Below are 14,842 nucleotides of genomic sequence, written 5' to 3'. Positions count from 1 at the left end.
TGCTAAGTGAAAGACACCAGATGCAAAAGACCACATTTTGTATGATTCCATTTACCAGGCGTACCGGTTAATGCGGAGTTTGTTATCAAAGAAAACACGATAATTTCAAGAGAAACATCAAAAGTGCTTTTTTCAAAGTAATGTCCATTGCTAGCACACATTTCCCCATCTTTCAGGTACTTTGTGGATACCGTCCCAATAGAACTTTTCTTGTTTTGAGGCAAACCATTCAGAGGCCCAATTTTCCACTTCTTTGCACGGTTTGAAATGCTGCTCAGAAAGTGCATGTGCCATCGATTGGAACAAGTGGTAATCTGAAGGAGCAAGGTCTCGTGAATATGGCGGGTGGGTTAATACTTCCCAGGCAAGATGATCTTTTAACATGTCTTTAACTGGTTTTGAAGTGTGTGATGGTGTGTTATCATGAAGCAAAATTACTTTGCTGTGTCTTCTGGAACATTCTGGTCGTTTCACGATCAAAGTGCAGTTCAAATTGATTATTTGTTGTCGGTAGTGATCATTATTAACAGTTTCACATGGTTTTAGAAGCTCATAATACACCACACCTTCCTGATCCCACCAAACGCAGAGCATTGTCTTCTTTCTGAAGCGATTTGGCCTTGCAGTCGATGTTGATGGTTGACCTGAATCAACCCATGATTTTGTGCATTTGGAATTCTCAAAATTAAATCTACTTTTCATTGCCAGTCACAATTTGATGCAAAAAAGACTTTCTTTTGTGCTGTTGAAGCAACATTTTACTGATGACTTTTCGGTTTTCCATTTGTCTTTCGTTCAGTTGATGTGGCACCATTTTCCTTCCTTTAAAATCTTTCCCATTGCTTGTAAATGATCGGAAATTGTTTGCTGAGCAACGTTTAATCTTTCTGCAAGTTGTTTTTGAGTTTGACACGCATCTTCATCCAATAATGCTTGTAATTGTTGGTCTTCAAACTTTTTCAGTTGACCTGGACGTTCTTTGTCTTTCACATCGAAATCATCACTTTTAAAGCGTTTGAACCAGCGTTCACAAGTATCTTGAGATGGAGCATGTTCAGCATAAGCTTCCCGAAATATACATAACTTTTTCTTCAAAATATAGTAATGAATTAAAACTTCCCACAAATGCTCTGTTTTTTGGCATGAAATTCAACATTTTTAAGCATAAAAATATCTGTGATGTTCACACCTTCAGCAAATTTGACATAGGAAGTTTTGAAGCTTGCTGTCAATACAACAAAATAGCATACATATCAAATCGCATATATATCAACATATGTGTAACTCCATCTATTGAAAAATCTGCATTATTAACTGGTACACTTAGTATATCAAATGTCCAGAAAAGACGAAGAACGGAAAGCGGATCAGTGGTTGTCTGAAGCTGGGGGTAGGACCTGTAGTTGACTGCAGTCAGATTGAGGGAACGTTTTGGAGTGAGGAAAATGTTCTCAAAGTAGATTGTGGTGAGGGGTGCACAGCTCTGTCCATTTACTAAAATTCATTGAATTGTTCACTGAGAATGAATGATTTTGTGATATATACATTAGATCTCAATAAAACTGTTAAAAACCCACATAAACATATATTTAGAATATATTAAGTTGTTTATATTTTTAAAACTAGCATTTTTTTTTTTTTTTTTAGATTTAAAAAAAATTGATTTTTAAAGAGAGGGGAAGGGATTGGGAGAGAGAGAGAAAAATCAATGTGAGAGGGAAACATTGGATTAGCGGCCTCCTGCACACCCCTTATTGGAAATGGAGCCTGCAACCTGGGCCTGTGCCCTGACTGGAAATTGAACTGGCAACCTTAGGTGCACAGGAAGACACCCAACCAACTGAGTCACAGTGGCCAGGGCTATTGCATTTTTTAAAGGCATCAGAATTGGTAGCTCTTAAGAAAATGCCAAGGTTTTTATTGAACTTTGTGATTATTTGATTCCTCTTTCCAGTCTCTTCAGTAGCCCATTATTGTCTAATTCACACAAAGCGTAATGAAACCTGGATGATTATTGATGCATGTAGTTTAAACAATCCTTTTTGTCTAATGTAGGGATTTTCTTGGTTTGGGGTTCTCTCTGGCTCTTGCTGGTTCAGGCATTTTTTTGTTCCTCACAATATCTATCTGTACAGCTTTGTTCTTAGGCTGTAAAACATTGCCACTTCCTGGTAGTGGCCTCAATTTAATCCATAATTCTTTTTCCTCTTTCTATAGCTTTTTTTAAAATTAATCCTCACCTGAGGATATTTTTTCCCATTGATTTTTTTAGAGAGAGTGGAAGGGAAAGGGAAAGGCATACAGAGAGAAACATTGATGTGAGAGAGACACATCGATTGGTTGCAATTGATTGCATACCACATGGGCCTTGACCAGGGCTGGTATGGAGCCTGTAACTGAGGTATGTGCCCTTGACCAGAATCGAACCAAGGACCCTTCAGTCCTCGGTCCGATGCTCTATCCACTGAGTCAAACTGGCTAGGGCTTGGCTTGTTTAAAGCTTTGTTGGGTTGGGGCCAGAGTAGCCTTTTTACTAGGGTGAGTTTAGCTGTAATCCTAACTTGTGGGCTTTCTGGGCTCTATGCCAAATCCCCCCTAGTGTTTAAGATCTTTCTACTGTGGCTGGTTATAATTCTTGTCCCTGTATGAGCCCTGGAAATTGTTCATTCTACACTTTTTTTTCCAATAGTAGTTCTTTCCCAGATAGTGTATATGTATATATGGCCACCTGGAGTCTTACCTGCCTATACAATTTAGTATTCAGTATAAGATGGGGGAGAGGGTCAGATTCCTGAGTTCTTTCTCTGGATTTCTTTCTTCTCTCTGGCCAGCAAATTCCAGCTGTCTCAGCTTCTCAGATTTCGCATCTCTGTCTCTGGAGAGGTGGGAAGAGGTGATATTGTGGAAAGCCGTTCTTTAAAAAAAAAAAAAAATTATATGTATATATATATACATATATATATATATATATGTGTATATATATATATATATATATATATATATATATATATATATTGATTTCAGAGAGGAAGGGAGAGGGAAAGAAATAGAAACATCAATGATGAGAGAGAATCATTGATCAGTTACCTCCGGCATACCCCACACTGGAGACCGACTGGGACAGAGCCCGTAACCTGGGCATATGTCCTGACCGGGAATCGAACCATAACCTCCTGGTTCACAGGTCAACGCTCAACCACTGAGCTACACAGGCCGGTGTGAAGAGCCTTTCTTGCTTAAGGAGTTTGAATTATATCTTATAGGGAATAGGGAGCCAGTGAAGGGTTTTAGGCAGAATTATGACCCGATCAGTCCTATATGGTTTAGATACATATTGGGTGAGTGAAGAATCATAGAAAAGAGACTGGAGGTAGCTAGAGCACAGTTAGGAAGGTATGGGGTTGGCAGACCTAGGGGGAGATGAAATAAGGCATTACTGTGTGTGCTGCCTAATTGTATGGCTCACTCCATTACTTTCCACAGGCCTCTGTGCAGACGCCATTCCATGAAGTTTCTCCTGACCAAAAGGTCAACCCCAGCTCCCCTCCTTATCCCCCGACCCCTTTGCTGTTTTACTTTTTTTCTATAGCACTATTATATTTTATATTTGTTTATTCTATTGTAATAGAATTTGAAATCTTATAGGTCTAGGGTTTTTATCTGATTTGCTCAACAGTTTCTCCAATATTGAGATTAGCATCTGTCTTATAGTAGACTAGAGGCCCGGTGCATGGATTCGTGTACTGGTGGGGTCCCTTGGCCTAGCCTGCACCCTCTCGAAATCCGGGACCCCTTGGGGGATGTCAGAGAGCTGGTTTCGGCATGATACCCGCAGGCCAGGCATATAAGATCTTTGGTTAATCTCTTCCCGCTCTCCCCTCCTTTCCTCTGAGATTCATCAATCTGTTCCATGTTTCCATGCCTGTGGTTTCGCTCCTGCATTGACAATCTGTTCCCTGGTGATCAATGTGCATCCTAGCCACCAGCCAATTGGCCGGTTGCTTAGGCTTTTATATATATAGATACTCAGTAAATACTGCTGAATGAAAGAGTGAATGGGTTTGAGAGACATTTCAAAGATGAAAACCATATTCCAGGAAAGGGGTAAACACAGTAATCTTCAGTTAATTAAGCAGTTTATGCCCTTGTAAGTAGTAATTATTTAGTTGGGAATGGAAATTAACTCTCCACATAAGGTAGCTAAGGAAATCTTCAATAGGCAATGGATTTGGGGAGTAATTCTAGCAATGAGCTAGAAATTTCAATCTGCTAGCTGACTTAAACCCCATTGCATCATGGATCAAAATCACAATAATGATATCTAACATTTATTGAGTGTACACAAATGTATGTGCTCCAGGCCTTTTAAAGTATGCTTTTGTTCCCCCAGAAGTTTCAGGGTTTTCAAATTTAAGTCTGAATTCTAAATATATGAATTTCTTTATAATATGCTTATTGTAAGGACAAGGGCTACTAATTCTAATGACATTATTGCTGCAAGTGACATTTGAGTTTGGGATTCCTGGTTTAGGATTTGATAGCCAGGTTTGTGTGTTGAGGAATTAAAGGGGATTGCATTATGTAATTGGGTGGGTGGACTCTGTAGTGTAGTCCTGATATGATTGTGGTGGCACTCCATTTTAGATTCTTGGGATTAGATTTGGAAACCATCTCTTTTTTTATGTGAATTTGTGAGTCTCTAATTTCTTTGAATATGAAGAAAATCCTGTTCTGTTTTCTTTCTTAGTAGCAGGAATTTGAAACTCGGCTGCCTGCCTGGCAGGTCCATGTGGAAGATAGCAGTGTCAGTATGTGGAAATTCAGGCCTAGTGTTTCCAGATCTTCTGAATTTTCAAGAGAATTTTAATTTGAAATCTTCTGATTTTCTACTTTTGGTCAATACTGTGAGGACTAAAAAAAAAAAAAAAAAATACAGCTGTGGGCTATATTGGGCTTGTGGACCTTGAGGGTGTGACCTCTGGTTTGGAGACTGAAGTATGGAACTGGATCTAGAAAGGGTGAGGGGAGGGGACAGGAGAGTTAATTAATTTCATATTCAGTAAAAACCTTTTTCACATAAATCCAATTCAGTCATGGAGAAATCGCAGCACATTACTACAATCAAGGAAGCGGATGAATTATCCTATATAATAAAGAGGTAATATGCAAATTGACCATCACTCCAACACACAAGATGGCCACCCCCATGTGGACACAAGCTGGCCAGCAGGGGAGGGCAGCTGTGGACGAACAGGCCAGCAGGGGAGGGCAGTTGCGGGGGAACAGGCCTGCAGGGGAGGGCTGTTGGAGGCGATCAGGCCAGCAGGGGAGGGCAGTTGGGGGCGACCAGGCCAGCAGGGGAGGGCAGTTGGGGGGGATCAGGCTCGCAGGAGAGGGCAGTTAGGGGTGACCGGGCCAGCAGAGGAGGGCAGTTACGGGAGACCAGGCTGCAGGGGAGGGCAGTTAGGGGCAATCGGGCTGACAGGGGAGCAGTTAGGCGTCGGTCAGGCTGGTAGGGGTGTGGTTAGGGGGTGATCAGGCTGGCAGGCAGAAGCGGTTAGGGGCAATCAGGCAGTCAGGCAGGCAGGCGAGCGGTTGGGAGCCAGCAGTCCTGGATTGTGAGAGGGATGTCCGACTGCCCACACGTATCGGGCCTAAATGGGCAGTCAGACATCCCTAGAGAGGTCTCAGATTGGAGAGGGTGCAGGATGGGCTGAGGGACACACCACCTCCCCCCCACCCCTGCATGAATTTTGTGGACCAGTCCTCTAGTCCTATATAATAAAAGGCTAATATGCAAAACTACCAGTTGCTATGACATGCACTGACCATGAGGGTGCAGACACTCAATGCAAGAGCTGCCCCCTGGTGGTCAGTGTGCTCCTATAGAGGGAGTGCCACTCAGCCAGAAGCCAGGCTCATGGCTGGCAAGCATAGCAGTGGTGGCGGGAGCCTCTCCCACCTCCTCAGCAGTGCTAAGGATGTCCGACTGCTGGCTTAGGCCTGCTCCCCCTGGATGTCAGTCAGATATCCCCTAAGAGCTCTGAACTGTGAGAGGGTGCAGGCTGGGCTGAGGGACTGCCCCCCACCTCGAGTGTACAAATTTTGTGCATCGGGCCTCTAGTAGATTGATAAATTGTGAAACCTTAGATAACCACAAATACTGAGAAAAATAAAAATTATAAGACCTTTCTTTGCTTGGAGTCTAAGAGTATTTCAATAGTCTATCCAGCTGACCCATATGTTAAAAAGTTTATATCATGTGGCAAAATGATAGATAATACCTGGGCAGTAGAGATCATTTTGACTTATAGGAATTGGGTAAGAAAAACTCACTTTTGGTTAGGGTTCTTGTGGAAGGATTTTTGAGGGAGAATGAATTTGCTCTGAATTTTTCTCACATGAGTAGGACTTATATAAACAGTTGTTAGTGGGAGTGGCATTATCTGAGTGTAGGTTTGTGGAATACAGGAAGTTAACTAGCTTGCTGGAGAGGAGGAATCTTCTAAGGGTGTGATGTGGAGTATGATGCACCACCTAGCTTGGTTAACCTCTGATGTGCTAGTGTTCTGCAAGTGTCACTGATAGAAATGTTGAAATATAGTAGTAACTTGTTGGATGCTTAATGTTCGTTTTTTTGTTGTAAATAAAGTTATATAAGTAATCTTGTGTAACATCTCATTCATTCTGCATCCTCATTAGATGCTCTCCTATTCTTGCTTTAGATAATTCCACTGATGGGAACATACTGTTTCTTTTTATAAAAAAACAAAAAAGCAACCCACAGTGCTAATTACATTAAAGAGATATTCCCTCTTATTTTAACTTTGTCCAGCAGGTCCTGCTGGAGTTCTAGTCTCTGAAGTGACGTAGAACAAGTCTGCTTTCCCCCTTACCCTAAGAGTGTGAGTCTTCTCACCTCTGAAGATGGGCATCATGTCTTCCTTTAGTCCGCTCTGGTCCAGGCTACATAGTTCCAGTGCTTTGATTTATTCTTTCAGTGATAGCGTTTTTAAACCCCTCTATATCCTGAATGCTATTCTCCAAAATACCCCACTCTATTACTGATACTTTAAAAATTAATTCTTCAAAATTGAATGGAGCATCCCAAATGTCGAAGAAACAGTGAATAGGGCTTTTAGTGATATTTGTACTTACTAAGTTGGCTAGATGAGCAAAGATTGATAAGCTTCCTTTGTGAGTCTTGTCAGTATCTAAATTTTCAGTTGGGTCAGCTTTATTTTTTATGTGAAAAGCACACTGGGGGAGGGGTGACAGAAAAAATGATGGTCATCACACAGATTGTTGTTCGGTTGCTGGTACTGCCAGCTAAGTCCAAGAAAGCAACAACATCATTACGCAGTTTGGCTGTATTAGAATAAGCTCTTTGTGATGTATACATCCATAATAGAGTGGGGTGGAGTGGGATCTTGTTAAAACAGAGATTCCAAATATTTCTAATTGTGAAGGTTTCAGAAACTTAAATCTTTAAAATTAAAAGAAGTGATGGTATTTGATATAATGTTTGACAGCAGTAATTGATTTATTACATCATTCTACTGACATTGCTTTGTGTTTTACACATACACAATACTTTGTGGTTTATTTTTGGACTCAACATCAGTTTTATTTGTGTAATTGCCAGGAATGTTAATAAAAATGAACAAGATCACTAAGATATATAAAATCATCACTAAGTTTCTTCAGATGGTGGCATTCTAAATGTTAGGAATATAATTTGACTTAATTTTTTGGTGTGATTTATTATTTAAATAAGAAATGAGCATAAGCCAGATGAGTAAAAAGAAGGAATTGAGTAGCTGATTCATAGATGCAGCCAAATCATTTGTTGCTTCCAGGCTGTGCTCTTCCTAAAAAGCACATCCATCCATGTTGGTTCACCTGGGCTGTTAACATCTTCAGTAACTAGACAGTCACCATGTGGGAAGCAGCATTTGTTGCAGGCAGGACTCATCAATGGGTGCTAAGATTTGTGGGTGAAAGTATGGTGAGATATTGTATTTATGTAGTCTCAGTCTCTCCCACAAGAAAAATGTACAGAGGGAAAATTAATAATGTTACAATGGAGAAACCTAGCAGATACAACTGTAACCAAGTGGTCAGAGGTTACCATCCTCAGTAATGAGGCAGGGACATCATCATGTGCCTCTGGTATGACGCACTGAGCAGGGCACGGCATTGCTTTTGTGTTGTGCTTGCCAAAGTGCGTAACCTGAATTTAGTCATGAGGAAGCATTAGACAGACTCAGATTAAGGGACATTCTACAAAGTAACTGGTCAGTACTCCTCAAGTGTCAGGGTCATGAGAGTCAAACTGTCCCAGATTGGAGGAGATGTGACAATTGTATGCGATGTGTGATCCTGCACCAGAAAAAAGACATCAGTGGGGCAGTTGGCAAACAAAGGTTGGCTCTAGATCATTTAATAAATCTTGTTGATGGTTAATTTCCTGGTTTTGATCATTATAACTGGTTATATGAGGTGTTAACATTTGAGGAAGCTGGATGAAGGGTAGACAGGAATTATTTGTACTATTTTTGGAACTTTTCGTAAGTCTGAAGGTATTTCAAAAATGAAGTTAAGCCACAACCACAATATAAAGTAATTAAACTCAGCTGAGAAACTAAGACTTTCATGCTTTTACCTTGTGACGTCTCTTTTGATTGGTTAGGGGTGATTTTCCTTGCTTTCTAAATCTCCACTGTGATCTGGTTAGCTGAGGTTTCTTATTGAGGAACTTTGGGATAAGTGAGACATTGCAACTACATTTTGAAAGGTTTTGTTTAATTAATTAATTTACTCATTTATTTTTTTTGTACAGAGCTGTAATTACATCTTTGGGTTTCCAGTGGCTCTGTAGGTTATTTGAGCTTTACTGTTGTAGCCACCAGAATCCCTGACTGGAAACTTAGCCCTGTAATTAATTTACTAGTTTGTTTCTGTTTTTATTATTATGTTCTAAATACAGGTTAATCCCATGAAGTCTTCTGCTATGTGTCATATATTTATCAAATTTAGTATTTGTTGGTTGTTGCCTAGGAAGAGCTGATTTTTGTGTAAAACTATTTTATTTAAAATTGAAATATTATACCACATATCTTATTTTTCTCCCAGAAAAGACAGGTTGGAGTTTTTGTAAATAGAATGAATAAGTAAACTTACATTGGCATAAGCACCAAGTGGTGATCTTTCATTGGGTAATAATTAGAATGGGGGAATTAATACACGGAAAATATTCCTGTTAATGGAAGCAGTTATTAATATATGACTCATAGATTCTTAAATCTAGAAGAAACTTGACGCGACTGTTTTGACCATTGTGGGAGAGGAAAAGAACATGGACTTGGGAGTCAGAAGACCTAGTTTTGCATCCCAGAGTCATTGCTGCTTATTATTGTATCTTGGACAGGTCAAGCCTTAAGTTTCTCATCTGTAAAACTGGAATAATAGTAGTGGTTTGCACAGTTATTGTGAGAATTAAGTGAAGTAGCATGCCATGTGCCTGGTCTAACTTGGGCGTTTCATGTGCTGGCTCTGTTCCAACCTCCAGCCAGGTTTACAACTAAGCTGTCTGCAATCAATGAGAATCTGCTTTGCCTCTAAAGACTATAAAAAGATGATAGCATATGTCAGTAACTTCTAGTGGTATTTCACAAGTCGTTTCCTAGGGACGGTTTCCCATATCTCTTATTCCAGAGAAATTATTTTCTTTTATATGTTAGCCACATTAGCTATTACTACAAAATCTATTAGACAACTGTCACTCATTTGTGAGATGTTCCTTTGTGTTTTAGTGTTCTTACTGAAATTGTCTAATACAAATAGCACATTGAAGTCATTTTAGGAGGAAATACTGTATGAGACAAAGGACAAGAAGATTTACAGACAGTTGGAGGGAAGCGTTTTCATGTAATTTTCGGTTTGAGCTGGCATTTTGATCCTCTGAGAGAGACCAACTATTCCCAAAGTTCCAGTCATTGTTCCTGTTTCACTCTAGTTTCAAAAGTACTTTCATTTATTCTTCAGTTTCCTGATTTTGATGTTGTGCTGTTGGTTTGTAAGTGAACATCATTGTTTTTAGGAATTCTACACTGAAGTGTTTAGAGCTGAAAGGGGCATGTCTGTGACTTACTCTCAGATGGTTAAGAATGAAATAATATATGTGTGTATATATGTAGCTATATAGAGAGGAGAGTGGCTGGGAAGAATGATATATTAGCCATGGCAGTGTTAACAATTGGTGACTTTGGGTGAAGGGAGTTCCTTGTGCTTTCTTTATGATTTTACTCTAAATTTGAAACTATCTCAGAATTACACTGGATTGAGTTATATTCCTGTACCTGAGGAGATGTAAGTGGCAGTTTTGGGAGGGAGGGGGGTTAGAAGCAACTGAGGAAGCATAGAAAGTAAGTAATAGGTGAGTAATTCAGTAAATTCACTGGCAAAAAAAATTAGGTGTTCCTTTAACTTATTTTTCTTCAAATTCATTTTGTGTAGAAGGGCCTATGTAGAAAGAGAGGAAACTGCTGCTATATCAAAGCAGAGAAAACTAATTGGAAGTGAAATAAGATGATAAAAAGTAAAGATTTTTACATATGTACTTATAAGACATATACAAGGATAAAAGAATGTATAAGGCAGAAATATTAGTATTTTAAAAATTAAAGTAAAAATTATAATTAATCTTTTTTCTAACATAGAGGCACAAATTGGTTTTCTATAATTAGCACTCTACCCTACTAATTAATTGATCCTATATTTTAAATTGCTGTTTGATTTTAAAATTAACATGTTGTAGTCTTAATAAAATTTTACATGATGTTTATTATCATTTTTTACCCTTCAAAAAGAATCTTTTAACTAAAAACGTTTTTCTTAAACCTTTTCCCTTTTCTTTCATGTCAACAATGACATCTCTTTGGGGAACTCAGAAGCCAGCCAAAGGTAAGAGATTTGGTGTATTATGTGAAGCTTGTTAAGATCTGGGGTGCATATTTTTGAAGTACTGGCAATTTTTTTCTCAAAAAGTATTTTCTCTTTGCCACTTCGGTAAAAGTAATCAGCATATTCATAAGTTCGAAGCCATTTATTGGCATAAGAGGGACTGGAGCGTTATGGAAAAACTGTATTTGTACTTTGACCAATTATGGCCAGTCTCCTGGCAACAGCAACACAGATTCCTTTTGTGCTCTGCTGTTCACCATGGATTGGCTCAAAACCTGTTGTTCCAATCTGTGGTCAGAACTGCACTAGGCAGACTCATCTTTGTTGCTCCCAAGACAGCTGGGGACACATTCTCAGGCCAACAGAAACCTGCCCTGGCCCACAGCTTCCTTAGAAGGGAACACGCTTTCATCTTAGATTTGAGCCCAGATTCTAAAGAAACTTCCTTGGGTTGCGTCAGTTCCTGTATCATGGAATTTATAGGTGTGCCAAAGTGGGCACCAGAACTATATTTTTGAATTGACCATTCTCTGAAGTTACTTGAAACCTTCCAGGAAATTCAGATTTTTATCTGCATTCTTAGAATTCTTTTTTTGAGTCCATAGTTGAATTGTTATTCCATTCTCTATTATTGTTGCTAAAATATGTATAGGCCTGGCTATTTGGAACTCTGAATGAGTAAAAAAAAATAGTTTAATATGGCACTCATTTCTTTATATATGTAAAACTAATTTTATTAGTTTTATGTCATTTTTTTCTATGTAAAGGTGCTGGATTATTATTTTTTTATTGATTTTAGAGAGAGAGAGGAAGGGAGAGGGAAAGAAAGAAACATTGATGTGAGAGAGATCCATTGGTTGCCTCTGCATGCACTCTGACTGGGGATTAAACCTGAAACCTGGGCATGTGCTCTGACCAGGAATTGAACTCGTGACCCTTCAGTGTATGGGACACCACTCCAACCAACTGAGCCACACTGGCCAGGTCGGTGTTGGATTATTTTTGTTTTCTTATTTTTTTGTTAGAGCAGGGGCTGGAGATTCCAGTAAAGATGTGAGGAGACATCATATGACTATTTTAAAACTATTCATGTTTTATTTAATTCAACTGTATATTAATGTTTAAAGAAAATGTGTTGATATAAAAAGTATGGAAGAACCAACACCATGTTATTAACATTGGTTACCTCTAGGGAGTGGTATGCTTGGTGAATGGGAGGCCTTTATTTTTTACTTTATGCTTCTGTGTTATTTGACTTTGTTATAATGAATGTGTGTTTCTTCTCTGTTACTTGAAAAAAAGTTTTTATTAGAATAGTTAAGGGAAAATGGTTGTTTAGAAAGAAAAGGGCTTGTCTGCTTTAGGAAATCCATGGCTGGAAAATTCTTATAATAATTTATAAAATTGCTAAAACTTAAAGAAGACCATTCAGTGTTGTTAGTAAATATGAATTAAGCGTTCATTAGTTTCCAACTTTGTACCAGGCTGTGGGGCTCTCAAAAAATTGGGGCTAAATGAGCTAAAGCTCATTTAGCCTCGAAGTAGAGAGCCTACTGGTGAACAGACTGCTGGCTCAAAGGCTGATTCAGTTCCCAGCCCCTCCTCCTGCCAGCCACCAGGTTCTTAACTTCTTTGTACCTCGATGTCCTTTGTACCTCAGTAGCCTAGCATGGACTTATCAGCTGTTATTATAGTTACTTTAGTGATAGCTTCTCATCTGGAATTGAGAATAAGAAATTCAGTTGTTTAAGGAATCCCTAAATTAAAAAGAGAAAGAAAAGAAACCAACTCATAATAACGGAGAGAGGACTGCCTTTTAGAGCCCGATCCTTGATAAGTATACAAGTATGGTGATGGAACCTGAGGTGCTCAGGTTCCCAGAGAAGAATCAGGATGGTTCCTACTTAATCTTATTAAGAGTAGAAGTAAATAAAATGATCAGAGATCTGAGAGTTGAAAGCTAAAACAGAAGAAACTTAATTTGAGCTTTACATTTTATTTCATCTTAGCCTGGCTGAAATGATTCTCACCCTGGCTGATGAATGTACTTGGAAAAGCAGCCCCTACCTGATATTTTTATACACAGACCTTGGGGACGACCTTCCACCTTCCTTATTCTTTTTGTCTTCTCCCTGTTGGAGAATTACTAACATAGTGAACCCCCACCATTATTGATAGATACATGTTTTGCTTTGGAAAAACGTTGAGGATTAGTTGCAGCTGGGTGGTAGCTTCTGGGCTCCAGGGCTCCTGCCTCTTGGGTGTTTTAAGCTCTTACGCTTCGGCTTGCCTTTCTAGCCTGTGTTTTCCATCCCTGCCCCTTCCCAGGCAGCACATGCCTTCTCTGCCTGCTGTTTTGCACAAAAATGGGTGTTCTGATCCTTCCCTTCTTGAAGGTGTTTTTATTTTTATTTATTTTTAATTAATTAATTTATTTCTAGATACCAGGCACAGAACGACGATGCTCTGGTCAGGCTGTATAGATTTTTTTTTGTACAAATATGGGATCATGGTCTAGACTTTCATAACTTTTATGTTAATACTAGGGGCCTGGTGCACGAAATTCGTGCACTGGGTGTGTGTGTGGGGGGGAGAGTGTCCCTCAGCCCAGCCTGCCCCCTCTCACATACTGGGAGCCCTCAGGCGTTGACCCCCATCACCCTCCGATCGCCTGATCGGCCCCTTGCCCAGACCTGACGCCTCCGCCAGAGGTTTCAGGCTTGGACAGGGGACCCCCATCTCCCCCCGATCACTGGCTGTGGCCCCCGCCCAGGCCTGAGGCCTCTGGCCCAGGAATCATGCCTGGGCAGGGGACTCCCATCTCCCTCTGAACGCTTGCTCCACCCCCCGCCCAAGCCTGACGCCTCTGACCCAGGCTTCAGGCCTGGGCAAGGGGACCATCATATCCCCCCAATCCCCGGCTCCGCCCCCCACCCAGGCCTGATGCCTCAGCCAGAGGAGTTGACCCTCATCACCCTCCGGTCACCAATCACCGGATCGGCCCCTTGACCAGGCCTGAGGCCTCCGGCAGAGGTGTCAGGCCTGGGCAGGGGACCCCCAGCTCCCCGCGGTTGCAGGCTCTGCCCCTGCCCAGGCCTAACGCCTCTGGCCTAGGCGTCCGGCCCAGGCAGCAGGGGGCGCCGCGATCGTGGGCTTCGCTTTAGGCCCAGGCAAGGGACCCCTAGCTCCTGGGACTGCCAGCTTCGACCGTGCCCACCTCCCATCACTGGCTCCACCCCTACTTCCTGCTATCACTGGCCAGGGCAGCAAAGGCGCCTGATTCTCTGATCATGGCTGGGGGGCAGGGCAAAGGCGGTCCCAGGGCCGCCTTTGCCCTGCCCCCCAGCTCTTAGCTCCCCCCTGGTTTTCCGATCACTGTCAGTGGCAGGGGGCTTCTTCCTGCTTTCCCTTTCGCCTCCCTGCATTGTGCCTAATTATGCAAATTAGCCGCCATCTTGTTGGCAGTTAACTGCCAATCTTAGTTGGCAGTTAATTTGCATATAGCCCTGATTAGCCAATGAAAAAGGTATCGCTGTACGCCAATTACCATTTTTCTCTTTTATTAGTGTAGATATGAACATTTTCTTATTATTCTTTTACATCTTAAAGCTATACAAAATTGCACATGGATGTGTAATACTTTATTTAAAGAATCTGCTATTTTATAGCTATTTTCAACTTGATGTAGTAATCATCTATACATTTTATTTTATTTTTTGTAAGTGAACAGTTATTTGGTAAATCACAGAGGTGGAAAAGGAATTCCTAGAAGAAATGGGCTTAGGACAGTACCTTTTGAGCTCGGCATGTCAGCATTTTGAAAAACCCTAACTTAACTCTGGTGCTGTGTCACATATAGAAATTTTTTAATATTTGC

At 40.6% G+C, this 14,842-nt stretch overlaps 1 protein-coding gene across 1 annotated transcript in view; it reads left to right on the top strand.

Annotated features, from left to right (window-relative positions):
- KIF13B (kinesin family member 13B) overlaps positions 1–14,842 on the top strand; it is a 203,666-nt gene that overhangs the window by 52,216 nt on the left and 136,608 nt on the right. The window contains exon 3 of the mRNA XM_081092887.1: positions 10,953–10,965. Coding sequence (XP_080949013.1) covers positions 10,953–10,965 — 13 coding nt within the window. The remainder of the gene's footprint in view (positions 1–10,952; positions 10,966–14,842) is intronic.

This window comes from Myotis nattereri (assembly GCF_964212035.1).
Source record: "Myotis nattereri genome assembly, chromosome: 5".
Classification (NCBI taxonomy): Eukaryota; Metazoa; Chordata; class Mammalia; order Chiroptera; family Vespertilionidae; genus Myotis; species Myotis nattereri.
The sequence above is the reverse complement of the archived record's forward strand: the minus strand, read 5'-3'. Positions and strand labels throughout refer to the sequence as shown.